The sequence below is a fragment of the Lagenorhynchus albirostris genome, chromosome 11, assembly GCF_949774975.1.
Source record: "Lagenorhynchus albirostris chromosome 11, mLagAlb1.1, whole genome shotgun sequence".
Classification (NCBI taxonomy): Eukaryota; Metazoa; Chordata; class Mammalia; order Artiodactyla; family Delphinidae; genus Lagenorhynchus; species Lagenorhynchus albirostris.
Genome location: NC_083105.1, coordinates 85,398,574 through 85,421,047, shown reverse-complemented (window position 1 = coordinate 85,421,047; position 22,474 = coordinate 85,398,574). Strand labels below are relative to the sequence as shown.

At 37.3% G+C, this 22,474-nt stretch overlaps 1 protein-coding gene across 1 annotated transcript in view; it reads right to left on the bottom strand.

Annotated features, from left to right (window-relative positions):
• The window catches only part of SOX5 (SRY-box transcription factor 5), a 963,387-nt gene that overhangs the window by 185,600 nt on the left and 755,313 nt on the right, over positions 1-22,474 (bottom strand). The window contains exons 9-10 of the mRNA XM_060165318.1: positions 14,792-14,964; positions 9,539-9,607 (exon numbers count right to left, since the gene is read on the bottom strand). Coding sequence (XP_060021301.1) covers positions 9,539-9,607; positions 14,792-14,964 — 242 coding nt within the window. The remainder of the gene's footprint in view (positions 1-9,538; positions 9,608-14,791; positions 14,965-22,474) is intronic.

Below are 22,474 nucleotides of genomic sequence, written 5' to 3'. Positions count from 1 at the left end.
TGTAGAGCCTCAGTGAAGAACAACGTTCAGCTTTTTCCACAGGTAATGATGTTTAGTAAAGGTGGCAAAGCCATGGGAAATGCTGCTCTCGGTCTGCTTTCCGGGCCAGTCTCAGTGATTCCATAATGACCACACTGGATTAAATGAAACCAGGGTTCACTTCAAAACTCATACTGCAAAGATTGGAGAAAGAAAAAACACAGAAACGGCACAGAAACTGGATGACAGAAAAAGGAAAACAACATGAAAGACTGAGATTCCACATAAAAAAATGAGGAAAAGGAAATGACCTCCTTCCTTGAAATGCATTGTTTATGTCTTCACTGAGGAGCCCAAGTCAGGATGAATGAATTACAGAACCAGGATTACAGCTTCCAAAAACTGTTGTGAACGTCACTTCAACAGAATCATCAACTATAGCTGTTATTTCAACTAGGGTCTCAATAATGATACTAAAAAGTTTAAAATATCAAGGTCATTGTCTAAAATTATATATAAACTCATACTGTTTGACAAATTTAACAAAAAGGGGAAAACGATGGTGAAATTCTCCATATCTATGTCCCTTGTCCCCACTATTTTCCCACCAGAGAAACTAAAAAATATATTCTATGTTATACAGATCTTAGAACTGCATATTTTGGTTTTGGAGCTTCGAGCTTCACCTTCACCTTTCATCATCTTTATGAGGACTCCTTTGTTCCCAGATACTGTTTACTGTTCTGAATATTTTCTCCTATTTAAAAAGAAAGAATTTTTTTTAAATGATGTTCTGATTTCCATTTCCAAGATAGACTGACCATGTGCATATATCTCAGTTCTTTCTGGAGACATCATTAAAACAATAAAAACAAATAATTTATAAGCCTATGTCACATAAGATAATTAAGAATAAAAGGCATGCACAGGCAAGAAATATGACCAAAGTTCTGGAAGATGAAAAGCAACTGTAGAGTGTTAGCTGATGAAAGTGGGTGAAACAGACTAGAGTATACACGCAGGGGGTTAAGTGAAAACAGGGCTTAATTTTTACTCAGAATCACCAGAAAGTCTTAGGACTTGGAATACTAGATATGAGAGAGAACAGGAGTTTAAGACCTGGGTTGAAAACAGTAGTATTATTTGAAAGTGGCTCTCGTCTTCTCCCCCAGCTACATCACACCCACTTCAACAGAAACTGAATAGTCTAAGGAAATTTACGATAGCTAGCGCATGATCATTGGAATCCCAGAACAAAGACCTTTCTGTACCCATATACAGGATTCATGTTATGTATGGCCAGCTTCCTGTTCTCGCTAAAGCAGTGCCCACCTGTTGATAAGTGTCATTCATAGTCAGAGCTCCCAGTCTACTTGTTCTTATCTCATTCTTAAATCTGGATGGGTAACCAATCATTTTCTAATTCCAGTAGAACTTCAAGCTGAAAGAGTAACATCAAGATAAACAAGGAGGTGAAAATGAGAGAAAAGATAATTTAAGGAAGTGAGAATTTAATTTTTTTGGTAACACCCTCAAACATGTATACCCTGAGATATTCAAGGAGAAATGATCCATTAAACAATAGGATAACCTGAAAAAAGAATTAGAGAAAAGAAGTTGCTCATGGAAATTAAAAAGGTAATTTCTCAAAGATCCAATTAAAAAATTTAGGAGATAAAAGTTTAGGCAATCCCCTAAAAATAAGAACCAAGAAACAGAAACAAAAAATATGAACATTAGGAAACATAGTTACTAACCCAGAAAATACAATGTCTGCCTAATAGGAGATCCAGAAAGAACTGAAAAATAAAGGATAAAATGGTCAAGAAAAAAAAGACAAGATAATTTTCCAGAGCAAAAGAACATAACTTTAGAACAAAAGATTCATGGTGCTTACAAAATAATAAATGAAAAATATCAGAATATATGCTGATACTTTTCATTTATTGTGAAATGCCGCAGTAAACAGAAGATACTAAAAGCCTTCAGAAAGCAAAAATATTGGGCACACCAACAAAAACATCAGATCAACATCATATTTCTCACAGATGCGAGAAGATGATGAATCGATGGATTTGAAATAGAAGGGAAATGACTTCCAACTTACAATTTTATTTGCAGCCAAATTATCAATCAAGTAGAGGGGTAAAAAGGAGCCCCTCCTTTTTTTTCTAGGAAGTTTCTTGATGTGATTCTGGAGCAAAACAAGGAGATAAAGCAAGGAGGATAATATAGGACCTAGTGATTCTCTCGACCCTGGAGAACCATAAAGGGACATCCTAGAATGTCGGCAGGACTAACTAAACCAAATGAAAGCAGAAGAACAGAGGACTAGGGAGAAGGTGTCAAGGAAGGTCGGATTGTGGAGATCTGGTTTATTCTTGAGAATTTACGGAGATAATAACGCAACTAATATAAGGAAGAAAGACTAATGAAAAGTCAGTTGGAAAGCTCAAACCTACACAGAAATGAAATACGGAGCACCTTATTTAGACTATGCAGGAAAAATATATAGACATACTGTAACCTAAAAATCATCTACTGATTTTCAGTTTTTAGGATTAACCAACAGGTAAAGCACAACAGCTATGTGTGTATGTGTATATATACACATACATATATACACACATGTATTATATATATTTAGAGTAAACACACAGATAACAGAAATTGGCAGCTGTGTGTGACAGAAGAGAGATGTCATCCTCATCCGACACGGCAAGTGTTAAGAGACACTATTTATAGTTGATTGAGAAAAGAGGTGTAAGTTAACTATTTAAAGTTTAAGAATATCTATTGGAAGGACTTAAATGACTTATGTCATTATATTACAGGTGAGGGAGGGGTATAGGGGAGGGTGCTGGACTGGCAATACCAGAACTAAGTTTCCAGTTTCCAAGTTAATGATATTTAAAGTTGATAAGTCAGAAACGGCACTATAATAATATTTGATATACAGAAGTATAATAAATACTAGAAGGCTATTAAAGAAAAACAGATTTTAAGGAAATCTTTTCTGAGTGAAAAGATTGGGCACAGTACAGAGGACTGGGCTCGGATGGTTGCTTTCATTATCCTCTTGTACTCTTTTAGCCATCAGGTATGTGTTATATCAATACAAATTTAAAAATATATATGCATATCAATCTATCTGTATCTCTATCTACAAAAGCAAGTTTGTCCAGACAGAGAAATCATATGAATGACTCAAATTCTATCATTAGGTAATCACCAGGAGACGTACGTAAAAAAAAAACAACGCTTAAAGGATTTTAAAGTGGCTCCCTCTGAGTAAAAGGACAGACCTGCAGTTATCATCACTGCTCTTTTAGGAGAGGACACCCATCTTCTCAACAGGAAGTTCTCCTTCCAGAAAGTACAAGGAAGAGAGGAAAGTCATTTCGAAAGCTGGTACTTTGTATCTCCATATCTTCTCCTCTAATAATCTATCTGAATGTCAAGAACTATATCCTCCCAGTGGTGGTATATTGTATTTCATACAGAAAAACATTAGTCGGAGCTCAAGGAGTTAATGCATTTCCTTCTTAGGTTGAAATGCTACCTTAATTATATGGTGTTTATTCTTGGCATTTCCAGTTTCCTAAAGAGACAAGGTTACTTTGCAATCTCTTTGTGCTCATATATATGTGTGGGGTCTTGTTGAGGGGGGTAAAATGCTTCCGACTTACCACATTCAGAGAAAGAAATCATAAATCAGCAGGTCAGTCAGGTACTATTATTTCACCTTTAACGTTATTATGTTTCCAATGCAATATTTCAATGGATTTCCTTCTGCATAATAATTTATCAAGAATTACCAAAACTCTTAATGAGCTCAGAGAACTTTGGCTCCAATAAAATGAAACCTTTATCACAAATTGGTTGAGCCCATGACTGCAACGTAATCATTCAACTGTATATAAGTCAAGATGTATTTTTACTTCGCAGGAATAAGTTCCCAGGGAAAGAAAACTCATTTGAAAACTTTGGCCATGAAGCCTTAAATGGCAGAATATTGGTGAAATAAAAATGACCAAGACTTGGGGAACTTGGAATCCAGCCATGGTTCCACAAGCAACAACTTATGTGACCTTGGGAAAATCTTCTAACCTTACTTGGTTTCACTTTACAAATGTCAAAATGAGAGATAGGTCAAAATAAAGGCTTTCTAAAAATCTGCCGTAGTTCTAAAATCATATAAATTTGGAAGAGTGAACTTACACTTTTCAGTGGCTACTGCCATGTAGGTTATATTTTTTTTTTTTTTTTTTTTTTACGGTACGCGGGCCTCTCACTGTTGTGGCCTCTCCCATTGCGGAGCACAGGCTCCGGACGCGCAGGCTCAGCAGCCATGGCTCACGGGCCCAGCTGCTCTGCGGCATGTGGGATCTTCCCGGACCGGGGCACAAACCCGTGTCCCCTGCATTGGCAGGCGGACTCTCAACCACTGCGCCACCAGGGAAGCCCCCGGTTATATATTTTTTTTCCTAGAAATTCTCCTCTATGGAAATATTCATTAAATTGTCCATCATCAGAAAAACAGAAAAAAGTTTTTCAAATGACTTAGGCAAAAACTTTTACCACTGTGTGCTCATTACATGCCAGGGATGATGCCATTTAATCCTCAGACTAACCAGGTGTGACTTAGGTACTATAATTCCCATTTAATACATGGGAATAATGAAACTCAGAAGGACTGAGAAATTTTCTCAAGATCACATAGCAGATGAGGTACAAAGATGCAGAAACTGAACATGAGTATGTCTAAATCCATAGAACCTGCTCTCTATCTTTTTGTTTAACCATTGAATACACTTAAGTTTCATACAGTTAAACATAATCCTGTAACACCTAAAGAATCAAGCTCTCTCCTACATACTATGGAATATACACTGCACAACTAAGAATACAAAGGAACAGAGATTTGTCCTTTGCTCAATCCTTAGCTCCAGACAGAATCAGTGACCCAAAGCTACTATTAGTCCTGCATGTGCTTACCTTATGAATCAGAAACAATGACAGGGGGTTATTAAATACCAATTCTTTGCCCCCAAGAGAACACAATGAACAATAGTTGGAAAAGTTTATCAGAAGAGGGAATGCAACAAATATGTAGCATCTCTTATGACAGTTTAAACACTGAGCTTCCAGTATGGGAATCATGAAATTATGCATTTGAAAAGAAGTACAATATCTTTAAATTCGCCCTTAAAAATATTTAAGTCAATTTCATATTAGAGCATGTTGTTGGATTGACCCTCTAAGATGCTAATAAGAACTTTAAATTCCATTAAGTATTACTGAAAAAGGGTAAGAAATTTAAAACTAGGACATGCTTCCCCTGGCCCCCCCAAACACACACCCAAAGCTACAGAAACCATGTCCTATACAAAGCTTCAAGACAAAAAGAGAACTTGAGTCTTCAGGAACATTCAGTTTGTTGCCATGATGGACGCTGAATAGAGGTCACTCATTCATTTACTTTAAAAGGTTTTGGTAACAGTGAATCAGGTCAAGATGAACCACTCGTCTAGGATTGTTACTGGAAACATAAACCATCTAACAGTATTAGAAACAGGCTGACTTATTATAAAGAAGTCAGGAAATAAAACTGCTGAAGATGGGCACTATAGCACAAGCGATAGAGTAAAAGAAAAAAAAAAGATTACCCTCAAAAAATCTAGAAGGGTATTTTTCTCTGAAATATTTACAAATTTCATCTTACGTATTAATGTGCATTAAAAGTTAGCTAGATACAGTAAGTAAAAGTGCAAAGATGTTCTTTTTTTTTAAGGACAATAAACAAAAACATTAAAGAAAAATATTGCTGAATAGTAGAAAAGGAAGACTAAACCTGCTTAGTGTTCCTAAAATTAAGGGTCTCATAAAGAAAGAGACAAATTCTTGAGGGAAGATGGGATGTTTCTGATATTATGCATGATTTTATTTGTAGAATGAACTGATTTATGATCTTGTAAAGAATGACAGAAAATTCTCTTAATTCTTCTTTCAATCCTCATGAGTTATGTGAATAAACTTGGAAGAAGGCTATAACTCTATAAAGTCTTTATAAAGAAATAATGTAGATTGAGTTTTCAACCCAATTAGAATCATGCAATTTTAGAGCCAAGGTTGCTTTTTAAAGAGATAAGAACAGTTCATAAAGAATTGACCCTAAGTGATTAAATAAACTGGCTAATTTGCCAATTCCTATGGCTTTTTTCTCTTTCAACAAATAACTGCAGAGTAAAACTTACCACCGTTCTTTTCATCTGGAGTTGAAAGAAAATAGAATTAACAGGTCAAGAGAAATTTTAAATAACCTGGGTCATTAGAATATGTGAATGTCTGTTCATACACACACGTACAAACTTGTTCATATGTTTTTAAACTTGAATGAAATATACTTCGAATGGAATAAAGATGACTAAATTAACCTCTCCTTTAAAGAGAGGAAAGAATGAGGAAAATGTTAGGGGACATCACCCTCCTGTCATTTAACACAGCTATCAAGTGTGAAAATTCATTCTGCTCTCTTACCTATCAATCTAATCCACCTCACAGATCTGCTTAGACCATCTAACGTACTGCATAACTTTCCCAATATCTGAACCAAGTTAACGTCTTGTGTATTTATAGCTGAAAGAAAAATTTTAAATGTAGCCCTAACTGTGGACTAGTAACACTGCAGTCCACTATTATATCAAGAGAGGAACTAGAATGCATTGTTTTCTAAGGTCCAAAGGAACAATGGCACAAAACATCTAAAAAATGCAATCAGGATGAATAACGTAAGTGGTATGTTTTTTTCTACAAGGTCTTAAGGCTCCATATTTAAGAAAGAAAAAAAAGTAGATCAAATTCAAAATACACTATATATTTTCAGATATCAAAGAAAATTTAATCTATGGTAAATTCTTATGTGAGCATTGATTACATATTGACAAAAATTCATTTCATAATAATATTTGTTATACATTTAATTTGCCTTCTACTATAGCAGATTTGATTTTTAATCTTCTCCCTCCTTGTCCTATGCTGACAAAGAAAAGGAGGAAGTAGAAAGAAGAAAAGGGAGAGAAAAAATTCTATAAAGGAAATATGGTTAAAGATTTATGTGGGGACCAAAAAGGATCTCTTCCATGTTTTTAATCTTCTGTTTCTACATATGTCCCTACATCAGTGCTTCCCATATCTCTCAATAGACTAATTTAAATATATTGTGATTTTCATACCTATTAAGTGTTTGTTAGACAGCTCCAAATTAACAATTTATAAAATATACTTTAGAACTATGATTTCAGTTAATGAATATACTAGAAGCTGTGAAAATTAATTCCTTTCAGACTGTCACTCTTGCTCGGTATTTATTTTTTGCCTGAAACATTCCCAGGCTTTTTTTTAAAAATAATAGCGTGATGGGTTTTGACTCTGTCGTTATCATTTATCTGTACTAACACTAGAAAAGAGGACAAATACACAGATATAGTATCTCAGCATCTTTTAATGTTTCCCCCAAATTACTGTCAGTGTGACATTATTTCCTTTAGGGACTACTGGATTTTTTTTGGTCTACCCTGTGAACTAGTGGAGGTCAGCAGCATAACATTTTGATCAAATAGAAATTCTAAGCTTTTAAAATTCTCATACTCAGCAAAATTTCAACTAACAGTCAGAAAACTTTGCTTCTGATCCTGGTTCTACCTATAACTAGTCATGTGATCTTGGGCAAGTTATTAAACTTGGCTCCAGCTCGCTGGAATACAGTTTCTATAGTCATGTCATTTCTAGAATAGTTTAAGGTACTTCATTTAAAAAATGCTCTGCCTTATAAAGTACAATGCTCCATGCTCTGGAGCAAGAAATCCTCCAATTTCAACATTTTGTTATTATGACAGAGCTTTAAATCCACATTACGAATGCAGTGGTCATAACTGTGGAATAATTGCAAAACAAGTAAGTACTGAAGGTGTTGCACAATTTATATGGTCAGAAAACACAGCTGATTGAGCCTTCTACATATTTATAAAAGGGGTTTACATACATTTTTGCAATTCTATTTAACAAAAGATTATCTCAATCTCATAAAAATTATAAACACTTAAAACCATTGGTACCCTCATCAAATCACAGTGAAACGAAGTGACTTGCAAAGGACCACACCACTCACTATGGAATTGTATCTGATTTATAATGAGAAATTGCCATAATAATTCTATTATCTTTGGTTTTCAATAATCAAAAACATTTTAAGTGTAGATAACCTCGTACCATCAACTAAAATTACATTCAAAGGCAGCAGGCTCAGGCTAAACATGAAACCCGAAAAAGTTTTAAACCATTGAATGAATAACCACACTCCAGATATGGACAGATAGATAATATCACATTAGAAATATGCTGTTCGTAATTAAGGAAGGCACGGAGTCTTGGATGGAACGTTTCACTGATGTTTCTCTGTCTCACTGAAACTGTGCTCATTAAAATCTCAGGTAGAATAAGAATGAGTAAACCTTGACTGGGCTATATAACCCACAGTAAAGAAATTAAGTGTAGCTGACCCAGTTAGAAAAAATGGGATAAACTTTTTTGGCAAATAAGTCTAAACATGATAAACATGTGGATGAAATAATTTTGACATGTTTGCTTCTGTCATTTATATTTACACTTAATAAAATATATTGGATTCTCAAGATACAGCTTCAAGAGAATGATGAATTTCTCCCCAGATAAGCTGACTGCAAATATAACAGTTGATTTCCGATGGATGATGTCCTGTAAGGTTGGAGTCATTGCTCCATGAACTAGTTTCCTCTTCTTGCTAGTCATAGCAAGTATGTATTGAGTACTTACTATGTGCCTTGACACTATGCTAAAGCTCTACATCCATGATTTTATTAAATCCTCCTAAATACTCTACGAAATGAGTGCTTTCAGAAAGGGAATTTTCAGAAAAGGAAACAAATTTTGGCAAAACGCATGCCACAAGCAAGTGGTAGAGACAGGCTATCCCTGGCAGCTTTGCTTCTCATCATTGCAAATTTCCACAGAAGAAAAATATGGAGGTTATAGAGCCCTCAGTCTTCGTTTCTCCACGCAGTATGAAGGGTGAAATTCGACTCGAACACTAAATCGTTACCTTCCCTCACTTCCACCTTGATCACACGTGGCTCTCGAGCCTACTGTAAAAAGTTCTCCCTGCCACCGACGTCTAACTGAAAACCTTTCTGCTTTGGTTCCCCTGCACCTCCCCCATTAAGAACATTTCCAGGCACATATTAAACATTAAAGAATAGAGAAAATGAAACATTTCTCTACAATAATTTCCTTTCCGTGTAGGATAAAAATTACCATCAGCTTGCCTCCCCTAAAACATCGCGACACAGTCGGGCCTGTGACAGAGCCACCGTGTGCAAGATTCTCATGGCACGTGGGTGACACGTCATGATTAGGCTGAAAGTAACTTTTATTTTGGAGCTCATTTCAGTCAGGTCACCTGAAAATGAGAAACAAAATCTATTTCTTAATTGGAAGTCCGTATGAAATTATGATTTCTGACCTGGATCTGTTGCTGAAGCAAATTGATTTTGTGTTGTTGCTGCAGAAGCTGCTGCTGTTGTCTTGCAATCTGCGGAGAAATGGCACATGAAAAATTTAAGAGTATATTACAGTCCCAGGGGGAAATCACCAATGTTCTGTGTCTCAAAGTTTGATGTGACACTGATTAAGCTTATGAAGATAGATGTGCCTGCGCCCCTACAGGACCAGCAATTCATCCTTAAGTAGGATCAGACAAGATATTTAGACTTAGGAACAGTTATGCTTCTTTTGGAAAACGAAGCTTAAGACACAACAACAGTGGTCCAATCCAGTGTGAAATGCTGGAGTTTCCAAAATCCCTCTTCCTGGCAGTATGTTAAGGAGGTACTACCTCTGACGTGTTCAGCCCTTGGAAAAGAAAGAGAATATTTCACAAACAGGAGGGTGTGTGCCAAAGAGTTCAGAGCAGGACAAGGTACTGTAAGATGCTCTATTCCTTAGTGAGGTTCTGGTATGCTTTTGTGTCTTGGCAAACACTGTCATTTCTGCCTCTCACAAACTGACTGCCGAGTCCTCAACACATTCAATTCTGGTCTCTACTAACAGGATTCTTAATAAAGTCACCAGTCACTTCCAATTTTTTAAATTCTGAAGTGTTTTCTCGTCCTCACTCCTTGACTTTTCATCAGAATTCAATACTCAAGCGCTTTCCCTTGATCCTGAACTTTCTCCCTTGGCTTCTATGACATCACATTTTCCCTGTTTTGCTCCTACCTCTGAGTCTGATGCTTCTCAGTTACTGTCAATGGCTCTCTCCCGTCACACAATGTTGTAGGCTCACTTTAGACTCTATTCCTTTCCCTCTATACCTACATCCACACGTACGCCAAGTGATCACAAATTTGTTTCTCTAGCCTGGATCTTTGCTTTAAGCTTTAGACCCATTTATCCAACAACATTCTCAAAGGCACTACAAATTCCACAGATTCAAAACTAAACTCAGGAATTAGCCCTCAGTGTGTTCATCCTAAGTGTTAAGCCAGACGAGCACAACTGCCCCCTGTTTTTCACTCTCATAACATCCTCTACCTACTTGATACTATACCACATGCTATGATGTTATATTTATTTTTGTTTTTGCTTTAATTAACAGGTTTCTGTCTCCTAGGTAGAAATTCATAAATACGGTGAAGTTAGGGGTCACGTAGATTTTGCTCTCACCATTTGCGCAAAGCCTGAAGCAAAAAGAGTACAGAGTGAACACTTGAAGAGTGCGTGAGTGAAGAGACAAGAAGGAAATTCTAAACACTTCATGAGATAGGGCAGGAAACCTTCTCACAAGAATGTAACTTCTCATGAAACTTATAGCTGCCTTACAAATACGCTCTAATTCTTATTCTCAATGCTATGGTCACTATCGTTTTCATTAGGAAAGTATATCCCTTAACCTCTGTATCAGAAAGCAAAAAATTCAGGAAAAAATTTATGCAGAGTCCATTACTATGAATGAAAGTAAAGAACCTATATGATGAGGTTGGATCTACATGGCTGCACAATGAACTTTTTATTTCCCCTATGTACGCTGGTACAATTATAATTATTTTAATGCTTTTGTTTTATCTTAGGAATACAGCCTAAAGAAATTCCTTTTTCTCTCTTTGAAGAAAAGGAAAGGAAAAGGTAGAAAACGAAATACCACTCTCTTCCTTAAGTCCAGTTCTTTCCTCCCACATATCAATATTTCAGCTGATATTTAAATCCTTTTATAAGTGCCTTAAGATTTTATTAAGAAACTAACCACCTCATAGCCCTCCACACTTCCTCCTGTTCTAAGTCACTGCTGCCTCTTGCCTGGATTGCTGTGATAGCGTCCTATCTTCTCTTTCTGCCTCTGCCCTCGCTCCCTGCAGCCTACTATAAACCAGCACCAAGAGAGATCCTTTTAAAATATAAGTTGTGTTGTGTTATTCCTCTTTTCAAAACCCTCTGTCTCGCTCAGAGTAAAAGCCAGTTTCCATATGATGCCTGCAAGGCCCTGTATGAGCTGGCCTCCTGCTATCTCTCTGACGTCATCTCTCTCTCTTCCCTTTGCCACTCCACTTTCCTGTCTGTTGAACACACCAAGGGTACTCCTATTTCCTGAGGGTACTCCTGCCTCTGGGCCTTTGCACTTGCTTTCCCCTCCATCTGGAACACTCTTTTCCTAGATAACTGCATTGGTCACTCCCTCACCTCCTACAAGTCTCTGCTCAGCTGTTACCCTATCAATGAGGCCTTCCCTGAGCAGTCTTCTTTTTTTTTTTTTGGCTGCGTTTGGTCTTCATTGCTGCACTTGGGCTTTCTCTAGTTGTGGCGAGCAGGGGCTACCCTTTGTTGCAGTGCATGGGCTTCTCATTGCGGTGGCTTCTCTTGTTGCAGAGCATGGGCTCTAGGCATGCGGGCTTCAGTAAGTTGTGGCACACAGGCTTAGTTGTTCCGCAGCATGTGGGATCTTCCTGGACCAGGGCTCGAACCCGTGTCCCCTGCATTGGCAAGCGGATTCTTAACTACTGCGCCACCAGGGAAGCCCTGAGCAGTCATTTTAAAAGAGCCTATCTCTCTACCTGGCACCCTCATCCCTATTTTTCTGCTTCATTTTCAACATATATTTTACTTATTTATTGTCTATCTCTTCCCAACTAGAATTCAATACATGAGGTATTTTGGTCTGTTTTATTCCTTGCTGTAACCTATTAACTAAAACAGAAGCTGGCATCAAATTGGTGCTCAACAGAAAGTTGTTGAAAAGATGAATGTGGAATGGAGCACAGAGTAGGGACACAGTGTACTGACTAGGGAGTGTTGGGAGTAGGGTCAGTAAAGGAGTTCTCAAGGTGAGAGAAACCTAACCTGAATCTTAAGGAATAAATACTAAGTGTCCTTCAGAAATATCCCTGTGTCCCGATGAAAAGATCAGTGACTACCAGAGTGGTGATGCTGTGAGCCAGCACTGCACGGCGGAGAGGATCTGGGAGAGCAGAACGGGCTCCAGGAACCTGACCGGTAGCTCTCAGGAGGGATCTTCTCTCAGGCTGTATAGGCAGCATTGCCTGGCAACGCTCCAATACAGTGGAGAATTTCTGGAAGAACCTAAGGATTTCTGAAGTTCTAGGGAGAATGTCAGAGTAAGTAAAAAATTCTAGAATCTGTTGATGATATTTGAGGATGGGCCAGAGTGTGAAAGAGAAAGTAAGGAGCCTTGCTCTCCATTAGTAATTGCTCAGATTTTTTAGGACAAGCATGCCCTCAGGCCCATCGAAGTATGGCTTCTCTACAAAGAAATATCCCCATCTGAGTTCCAGTTTCAGAGGCTCCTAGGATCTTCTGAATTCAGATGTCTGAAGGTATCGAGGGTTATGATCAAGAAAAGAGTGGTGTTCTTCTAGACTGTCATGGGCAATCATTCTGAGCTGTTTCATCACAGGGGTAGAGCAAGAGGAATAAGGGCCATCTCCAATAACAGGCTAAATATATACTTAAGGAAGATGGTGACACATTTCATTAAAAATAAAAATACCATCTTTCAAGCAGAGATGAACCATCAAGTAGAGAAAAGTAAACAGAAGGAAAGGAGGGCTCCTCAAATGTAATCTGAATGTTCCTCCACCTCTTTCAACTCTGCTAGTTTACACTTTGACAGCTGTCTAGAAGGTTTTGCAGTATTTGTGTAGATACAAAAGTACCCTTGACTAAATAACAGCCCTCCTCCACTTAAGACGGTGAGTGCACTAAACGCAGAACATGGGACAGTAAACTAAGTTAGTCCTAGAAAAGATGTACCATCTTTATATGTAAGCTCACCCTATGACACCTTCTGTCTTTCCTTTCCATGACTACCAAGCCTCTTTTAAGTAATACTTCTTATGCATTACCTCCATTTCCCCACTATGCATCATTCTTCTACATGTCAATTCTTATTATCTGACTTCTGCTACTAAAGCTCCAGAGAAGCCCCATGCTTAAAGGCTGACAATGAGAATCTAAATGACTTCTAGTAGCTTCTTGCTTCTGGATATGTTCGTTTTCCTCTCCCTACCGGCTATACGCCAGCATCTCCCAAAGATCTCTCTTCCCTTAATTCCTTTCCATTTTCTCATGATGTCACCACTACTCTCATTTAAGGCCTGTAAACCTGTCATTCCTCTGCATGAAACACCTTGGCCCTAGATATTAATACCGCTGCCTCTCATAGGTCATTTAGATCTGAGCTTAACTGGCAGATCCAACCACCCAAACTAAGATGGCAAAACCCAAACTTGTCATATTAATCAATATTTATTAAATTACTCTCATGACACTTTTTCAAATCACTTATCACTCTCTGAAGTTATTTTGGTAATTTTTCTTTTCCTTTGTTAATTGTCTCTCTTTCCACTAGAAACTAGGGGCTTTGTCTTTCTGGTTAATTGAGGTAACTTCAGTAGTTAGCACAGTGCCTGGCACACAAGAAGCACTTGATTACTATTTTTTGAATAAATGAATGAAACTGACTTTCTCCAGTGGTTTAAACTACCATCTCTATGTAGATAATCTAGGAAATGAGGCTCAGCCCTCTCTTCCAAGCTGTTAATTGATATTTCTATTCTCTCACATACTTTCAGATGGACAACCTGACGACAGCTCTAATTCCGCATAATAAAACCACCTGCTTTTCCAAATCTGCCCTCCTCTTGACCTTCCCTGTTACCCAGGCTCAACGCTTTTCCTCTCTCTTTAGCCCACTTAAAAAATTCAACTGACCATAATTCTTCCACCTATTTATCCCTTCTTTCTCTTTCTCCATGGTCATTACCCTATCTGGTTTAGAGTCTCACACCTTATTTAGATGATCATAATAGCCTCCTAACCAAACCTCTTGCCCCATGATTGGAAATTGACTTCACTTGTTGAATCCTACCTAGCCTTCCAAGTTCACACCAAACACGTTGAATGAAATCTTTCCTAATGTCCCTGACTGGAAATGGTCTCTTGACTCTCCACGGTTCTTTTTGGTACTGTGCTCATGAATTTCACCTCGATTATAATCACTTCCAAGTTATGTACCACTAAAATAGTTAATAAGCTTTTTCAGATGAGTTTTTTGCTCGCTTTGGTGTTTTTCCTTTTTATTTACTTTAGGCAAGGCAGGGGGCAGAAGCTTTTACTGATCTTTGTTTGCCTCCAAGAGTGACCTATATGCTGCAGGCAGAATGATACCTGAGGAATCTGACTGTGTTCTCTAGTTCTCACTCACCTGTTCTTGCTGCTGCTTGGCCAGCTCCATTTGCTGGCGCTGTTTCTCAATCTGAGATGCAGCCAGTTTCTTCTGCTCATCATGGGCAGCCAGCAGCTGCTCTCGCAGACTGGTTAGCTGATTGATCATCCCCATGAGCTGTCTCTCCTTCTCAGCGAGGCTTTCGGGAGTCCCTGAAAATAAGATGGCAATAAAACATGTAAGAAAAGAGAAATAAGAAGAGAGTGGTTTTTCGATGACAGTGATTCTGGTGTGTAGAGAATTATTACATGAATAAGGTTTGACACACAAACATATACTTACCTTCTTTTAGATTATAACTCAACAGTAAAAAGTGATGGCTCTTTACTCATTACAAAATAGGATGAACAAATATTTTGATTGTTTTTATTTATGATGAGTAATAATCTGTAGCTGTTTTCCCCCTTTTATAAATAAATAAAAAACTGTTGGCTGAGCATTTATTATTCTTAATGTTCTAAGCTGGGGTTTGATGGAAATAAAAAGAGGCTTAAAACACAGTTCTTGGCCCTAAGTAGTTTTTTTTTTTTTTTTTTTTTTTTTGCGGTACGCGGGCCTCTCGCTGTTGTGGCCTCTACCGTTGCGGAGCACAGGCTCCGGACGCGCAGGCTCAGCGGCCATGGCTCACGGGCCCAGCCGCTCCGCGGCATGTGGGATCTTCCCGGACCGGGGCACGAACCCGTGTCCCCTGCATCGGCAGGCGGACTCTCAACCACTGCACCACCTGGGAAGCCCCGTAAGTAGTTTTTTTTTTTTTTTTTTAATCAAAGAGGCAAGACAAAACATGAAAATTTAATAACCACAATTATTAAGAGATCAAGGGTATTATTATCAGTAATATGATTCTTCTTTTCTTAAAAAGAGAATCTTGAAGAATCAGAATTAAGGAATTCTACATTTAAAAAGGAAAACTCTATTAGTTAATCACGTTTTAGACTGTTTTCTCATATGCCACTCAGAAGCTTTCTTCAAAAATAGAATATAGCTAGCAGAAAAAATATTCAAGTTTGAGAATATAAATTTATGCTCTCATGAAATAATGAAATGTAGTTGGAAAACTAACTGATCACATTATGGCCACCCAAGATTACAGTTAAATCCAAGATTATAGTCGTTAGCACCATATGTTGTACCATTATTGACATATTTATTTATTGAATCTCCCAGTAGAGTATAAACTCCATGATAGCAGAATTCTAGCTTTTTTGGTTTAATACTATGTCCCCAGAGTAATGCCTAGCACAGAGTAGGCACCCCATAACCTTTTATTAAATGAATTAAATAAATAAACTTCTTAAGATGAGAGAAGAGTCCTTAATTGAGTGATAATGTATGATTCTATGCAAATAGATAAATAACCCTTATTAGGATTACTTAAGTTAAGGATGCTTTCAAATACATTTGAAATAACAAGAAAAAATCTTTGGAAGCTTATATTTTCCCAATATTGTCCTATTCTACCAAAATGCAATAGATATATGGCTTGAAGTTACAATCAAAATCACAGTAAATCTTTGGGAGTTTTGATATAACTAAAGGAAAAGTAAAAGGAAGGAAGAGTCACTCAGGAAAGGAAAAGTCCTAGAATTTTGATGCTGAAAGTAAACTAGAGATTATGTTTCTTCCCTCAAAAAAATTACTACACATTTAATTCAAAGCAACAGTCAATCTTTGCCAGGATGTTTTTTTTTTTTTCTTTTATTGTTGGTGTTCCTCAGATTATCAGTGTTATAATTTGGACAGGACTCGAATTGCTTTGATTTTTTTTTTTATGGAAATGTTGTTGCTTTCAACTGGTAATCCACCTGAAGGATCTAAAAGTCATTCCTTACGTTGCCTTTAAAAATTCTGCCTAATGAAAGTGCCTCAAGCAGCCGCATAACACAGGGAAATCAGCTTGGTGCTTTGTGACCACCTAGAGGGGTGGGATTGGGAGGGTGGGAGGGAGAGGCAAGAGGGTGGGGATATGGGGATATATGTATGCATATAGCTGATTCACTTTGTTATACAGCAGCAACTAACACACCAATGTAAAGCAATTATACTCCAACAAAGGTGTAAAAAATAATAATAAATAAAAAAAATTGGAAAAAAAAAAAAAAAGAAAATGCCTCTACTAGAGTGTAAGCTCCAGAAGAGCAGAAATCTGTCTACTCCATTTGCTACCATTACATCTCCAGAACATAGCACATGGCAAGACAGATAGCAGTATTTGTTGAATGAACTGAAAATATAATGAACAGAAACAAATTTAAGTTATTCTAAATTTACAACTAAAGCTTTTCTCAATGGCAGTCTTATCCAACTAGAGTAAAAGTCAGACCCCCTCATCAGAAGGTATGAATGGCATTATTCTATTTCATCAAAGGAATATTTAAGTTATCTAACTTACAAACATCTGTGCATTGGTCTTTTTCATTGACAACAAATGCAATCAAACTTTGATAAAATTTAGTTATATATCCTTTACTGCAATATAGATACCCTTAGAAGTTGGAATCTATTAAAATTACATAAGGAATGCAATCATGTATTACATGACAGTATAAATTGATATTCTAGTGTACACTGCTAATACGATAAATATTCTTACCTTCTTTCCGATTTCTGTAATTTATTTTGAAAAAATAGTTCAATTCTTTTTCCTTCAATATCTTAAAAGGTGGACTTTGGCTTGGATTTTAATATATATGTACTACGGAAAGCTATCAGGTTTTTTTTTTTCTGGCTGCACCGCCTGACTTGCGGGAGTTCCCTGGCAGTGAAAGCACCAAGTCTTAACCACTGGACTGCCAGGAAATTCCCGTGAAAGCTATCAGTTTTAAGGGCGACTATCAGAATGAAATGGAACAACTGAAAAGTAGCTATGGTCTTTACCATTGTTACCCCATGGCTGGATATTTTGTTTCTGGGACGTTAGGAACGAGACGTGTGCGTTATCATTTGTACAGTGAGAGCAAGGGTCGTTCTTACCTTTTTTAAAAAGTATGGTTCTATACAATTTCTTACGACAAATGTCTACCTTTTAATGGAGATTGTAATTTTATAACCTTTTCCCAAGATTATTCCATCTGCTTACTTGGGTATTGTACTTAAAATGTAAAAAACAGCTTTGCTTTGTTTTGTTTTTAATATCACATTCAATTTACTGCACTTAGAGACTGGAATGTAGCCAATAATAGCCATCTCGAAACATGGCATTTCTTGGTCATCCATTCATCAAATACGTACTGGGTTCCAAACTTTGGGCCTACAGTAAGCTAGATAGTCTACAAGGAAAGTTCACCATGGAGGCAGGCTAACGATGGGTGCCTCTCAGAGGGACTCTTCATCTAGCTGTGGTGGGTCTGAATATGTTTTCATGTTTTAAAGGATTTTAGAGATCACCCATTCCAACTTTACTAAGACGGACTACCAAGCATCATGTAGAGAGCACAGGCTTTGAAGGCAGACAGAATTAGAGTCACATCTTGACCCTGTCACAACTAAAGCACGTGGTTTTGGATAATTAATCTCTCTTTCTGAGACTCAATTTCTTCCTACATAAAATAGGAATAAAATGACTTTGTTACAATAATTTTGTAAAGGATGTTAGCAAAGTGGCTGTACATAAACAGGCATGTAATCAATGCAACTGTTTTTAAATGAGGAGATGAGGAAATAAACCAAAAGAGGTAACCTCGTTTCCACAAGTCTTTGAGAGAATCAGGGCAACAAGACACCAAATCTTTTTAACTACATCATGCTCCCCTAGTAAGAGAAATGTTAATTTAAAAGAGAAAAAGGTTTTAGGTAAATTCTGTTATCCAATGATCTGGATAGCGTAAGCTTTGGAGTCCACATCTACAAGAAAAAACAATGGTTTTATAATTATTTTAATTTTAGGATCTTCACAACCCTCGGACAGATGAATACTTGTTAAATGAATGAATGTATTTTTAAATGAGAAAAATGTTGAGGAGAGAATATTTTTATTTTCAAATATAAACCCTAGATTAAATATGCAAGAGTATCTGCTTAAAATATGCATTATTAAGTGCCTGCTGTAAAAGGTATATATAACTTCTCTTTTGTTTGTTTTGGTTTTTTTGCGGTACGCGGGCCTCTCACTGTTGTGGCCTCTCCCGTTGCGGAGCACAGGCTCCGGACGCGCAGGCTCAGCGGCCATGGCTCACGGGCCCAGCCGCTCCGCGGCATGTGGGACCTTCCCAGACCGGGGCACGAACCCGTGTCCCCTGCATCGGCAGGCGGACTCTCAACCACTGCGCCACCAGGGAAGCCCTATAACTTCTTAACTGGTGAACTGGATTATCAATATACAAATCAATGAGAGCCAGTGGCTGATTGGTCTCTTCCCATCGCTTGCTGTGTTTATACACTGGCATGAGGACTCTGGCTTCCCAAGACAGAGCAAGTAACTGATTTGCAGAAAACACAAAGTCGCTTTCTGCTTTTATAGACACTGCCAAACCTATTTTAAAAATTTATATTCTGTGCCCCAGTAGTCTTTCTTCAGTTCTTATGAAATAGTTTTTACAAAAAGTGAAAACATTACTCATAAGCAACTACAAGGAACTATAAAACAAGCTTAGTAGATTAAAAACATTAAACATTTACTTTATTTAGAAGTACATGACTGTATGTTATGTACCTTCCTTATGGCTGACTCTTATGTTAAACAAATTCCAGATACAACAGTTCCCTCAGAAAATAATCAACATTTCCAACCCCTCTGAAAAAATGTGAAGAAATATATATATATATATATATATATATATATAAAATGCACAAATGAAACAGTCACAAGGTAATTAGCAAACCATGTGTTTCTTAAATAGTTACTGGACTTTTAAAAGAATGGGTTTAAAACAGCTTTCAAAGTTATACAAACCCTTACATATCTAAATGCTGAGATTTTAGTTTCCATGTTTTAAATTTATAAAAATCCAAGGATACCTCTTACTAGATTATTACCTGGGACCTGATTCCTGTTCCAAACCTGCTTATTTTCAAATCGTCTAATGTTATTTAAACAGAATCATCTCTTTCAAGCCATATACTAAATCTACATATCTCCTTCATCTCAAAATGTTATGTCACCTAAGAGGGGATCTACTTTAATCCTCGTGTTGAATCTACATAGTATGGCTTTAATTCATGAGTTCTGAAAGACCATAGTATTGTGGAATGGATTATTTACTTGAATCCATTATTGACATTCTAGAGCTGTTTGGTGTTTGCCTTTATGTTCCATCTTCTAGAAAGAACAAAATTATAGCTTTCAAAAAGAGCCAATTTTTTATTATACCGACTACAACTGGCATTTTCCTTAATACCAGATATAACACTTTACTGGCCTAAATTAATGCATTCTGAGCAGGGTGAGAAGGGTCTACCTGGGATACCAATGGGAAAGAAACAAGGCTCTGAAGAATTCTTCAAACAAGGCAGGTAGAGAAACTGATCTAGGCTTTTCTGAGTGCCCTACTCAGAAAACCTCTCAAACAATGCCCTGCTTTTATAACCTGAACAAAATAGAAATATTTTAAGAGAATTTTGCATGAAGATATTTTTGTTATAATTTTACAAATAAATTTAAGTCAGTAAAATACACATTTTGCAATGGCTTTGTTGAAAAACAGACGATCTGTTTAGATTAGTCAAAGCTGCCATGGATCCCCAGATACTGTCCTCAGGTGACGTGCCAATGCAATGACCTTCAGTGTAATGGAATTTCATGCTAGCTGAAACAATGTGTGATGCTACTGGCTGCCAACTGCAGTGCAGGCACTGTTTTTTCCCTTCTCAGTAACTATGAGGCTATAAAATGTATTTCTTCATCTTTCACACAACCATTACTCAGTGCTTCTGCTATAGATAAGGGCAAAGAAACCTCTGTAAATGGCCAGTTACACTATACGGCTGATGAGAGAAGAAGAAATAAATTATGTCTGTAGTCATCTAATCAGTTTATAATATATATTGACTGTTTGCTATCGGTAGACCTTTTTAGTCAAACTCTTTTGTTCTGGAAAACTGAATCCAGTGTACTTTTGTGTGTGTTTTTTTAGAGAATTGTTTCTAATGTAACTTTAAAACCTAATTACTTCACATTTCCAAAGTACCAGACCATAAAATGGTCTAAATTCTAATCTAACATGAAAAATAATTTTATGCTTTCAGAAATGGGTGACCTTTCCTAACTCACACTGTTTCTTGAAAAATGAGATTGACTTTAAGTGCGTATGACAACTCTTTATTGACAGCTAAACTATCCAGACCAAATGCTATTTAGTTCTCCTCTTTTTAAAAGTTTATCATTTTCACTTTTTAAATAGGAATAGTAAGAAACACTTCATTGAATTTTGCCAAGCTGTAAGTTTAATCTTTGTCCAAATGCGCTGAAAGTAATTCACTCACAGCAACTTGAAGCCAGCACTTAGGAACTGAGCTCTGCCCTTACTTGGCTGTGGTCTTAGATATTCAAGAATGGACACACACACACACACACACACACACACACACACACACACGCATGCATTCATTCACTCACTCATGTTTCCTGGAACTAATTAAAAGTTAAGTGAAAACTGACCAGTGTAAATGGAGGAGAAGAGTTTCAATCCACAAGAAGACTCAGTAAATACTGTAAAGGCTGTAAACATCCTAATATATACAAAGGTTCTACTCAGATACATTGCTCTGAATTATCAGTAATAAATTATCTAATAATTGAATAAGTTCATATTTTCAGATTTAAAAAAAGGTCATGCTTATCCTTCCCTACCCTGACTGAAAACAGTCTACGCATACATGAGACTTACACCTTTATCTGCCTCATAAAAAACAGAGGCCAAAGAGCTGGGCTATTGTTCTTGACTAACTTCGTCTGAGGTGGTATGAAAACCACATTCCTGGGCAGCACATAATCATAGGGTCTGACCACCCCCCACCCAAGAACCATTAAGTCAAATTCATTTCCCCCCAGAGGGCAACACACTATTGTATCCTCTCCACTTTCGAGCCACCTATGAACAATGGATAGTAATTGCAACTGTCACGGGCAGTCAATAGGAAAAGTAACCCAGCGCTTTTTTCCTCCAGTTTTCTGCCAAACCTGATCCGAGCACCTAACAACCATGCCCCCAACAGAAGAAAGATCTACAGTTGCTTTTAAATGCATCAGAAAACAGCTTTTTGAACAGAACCAGAGGACAATAACTAAACTTGTGCTCTGAATGTGAAGCTTAAAAAACTCAAAATTAAAGACAGAAACTTCTTTTGTGACTGTACTGCAGCTTCCTGAACTAACCCCACAGGCAAGCCTGAAAGGACAGCTGAGCTTCTTTCCTCTAAGCTTGTCATCACTGCTGTTGCTGCTTTTAAGTTAGACTTGTGAGGAAAAGGAGGGAGGGAAAAATGTTTGTCCTCCAATGGAATGAGATCACAAGGCTTGGAACAGGCGGTCTTCTCTGCTCTGCTCTCAGTTATTACCCAGGTCACAGGAGACTAAAGAACCTTGGAGAATACATCCTGCATCTCAGGTGCAAATGGGTTAAAATCCAACAAAATAGAGGACTTGCTGCCTCAGAAAATGAAACTTTTCTGTTCTCTTTAAACTTTGTCTTCAAGCTCTTTAAGGGATATTAATTATTACTTGTT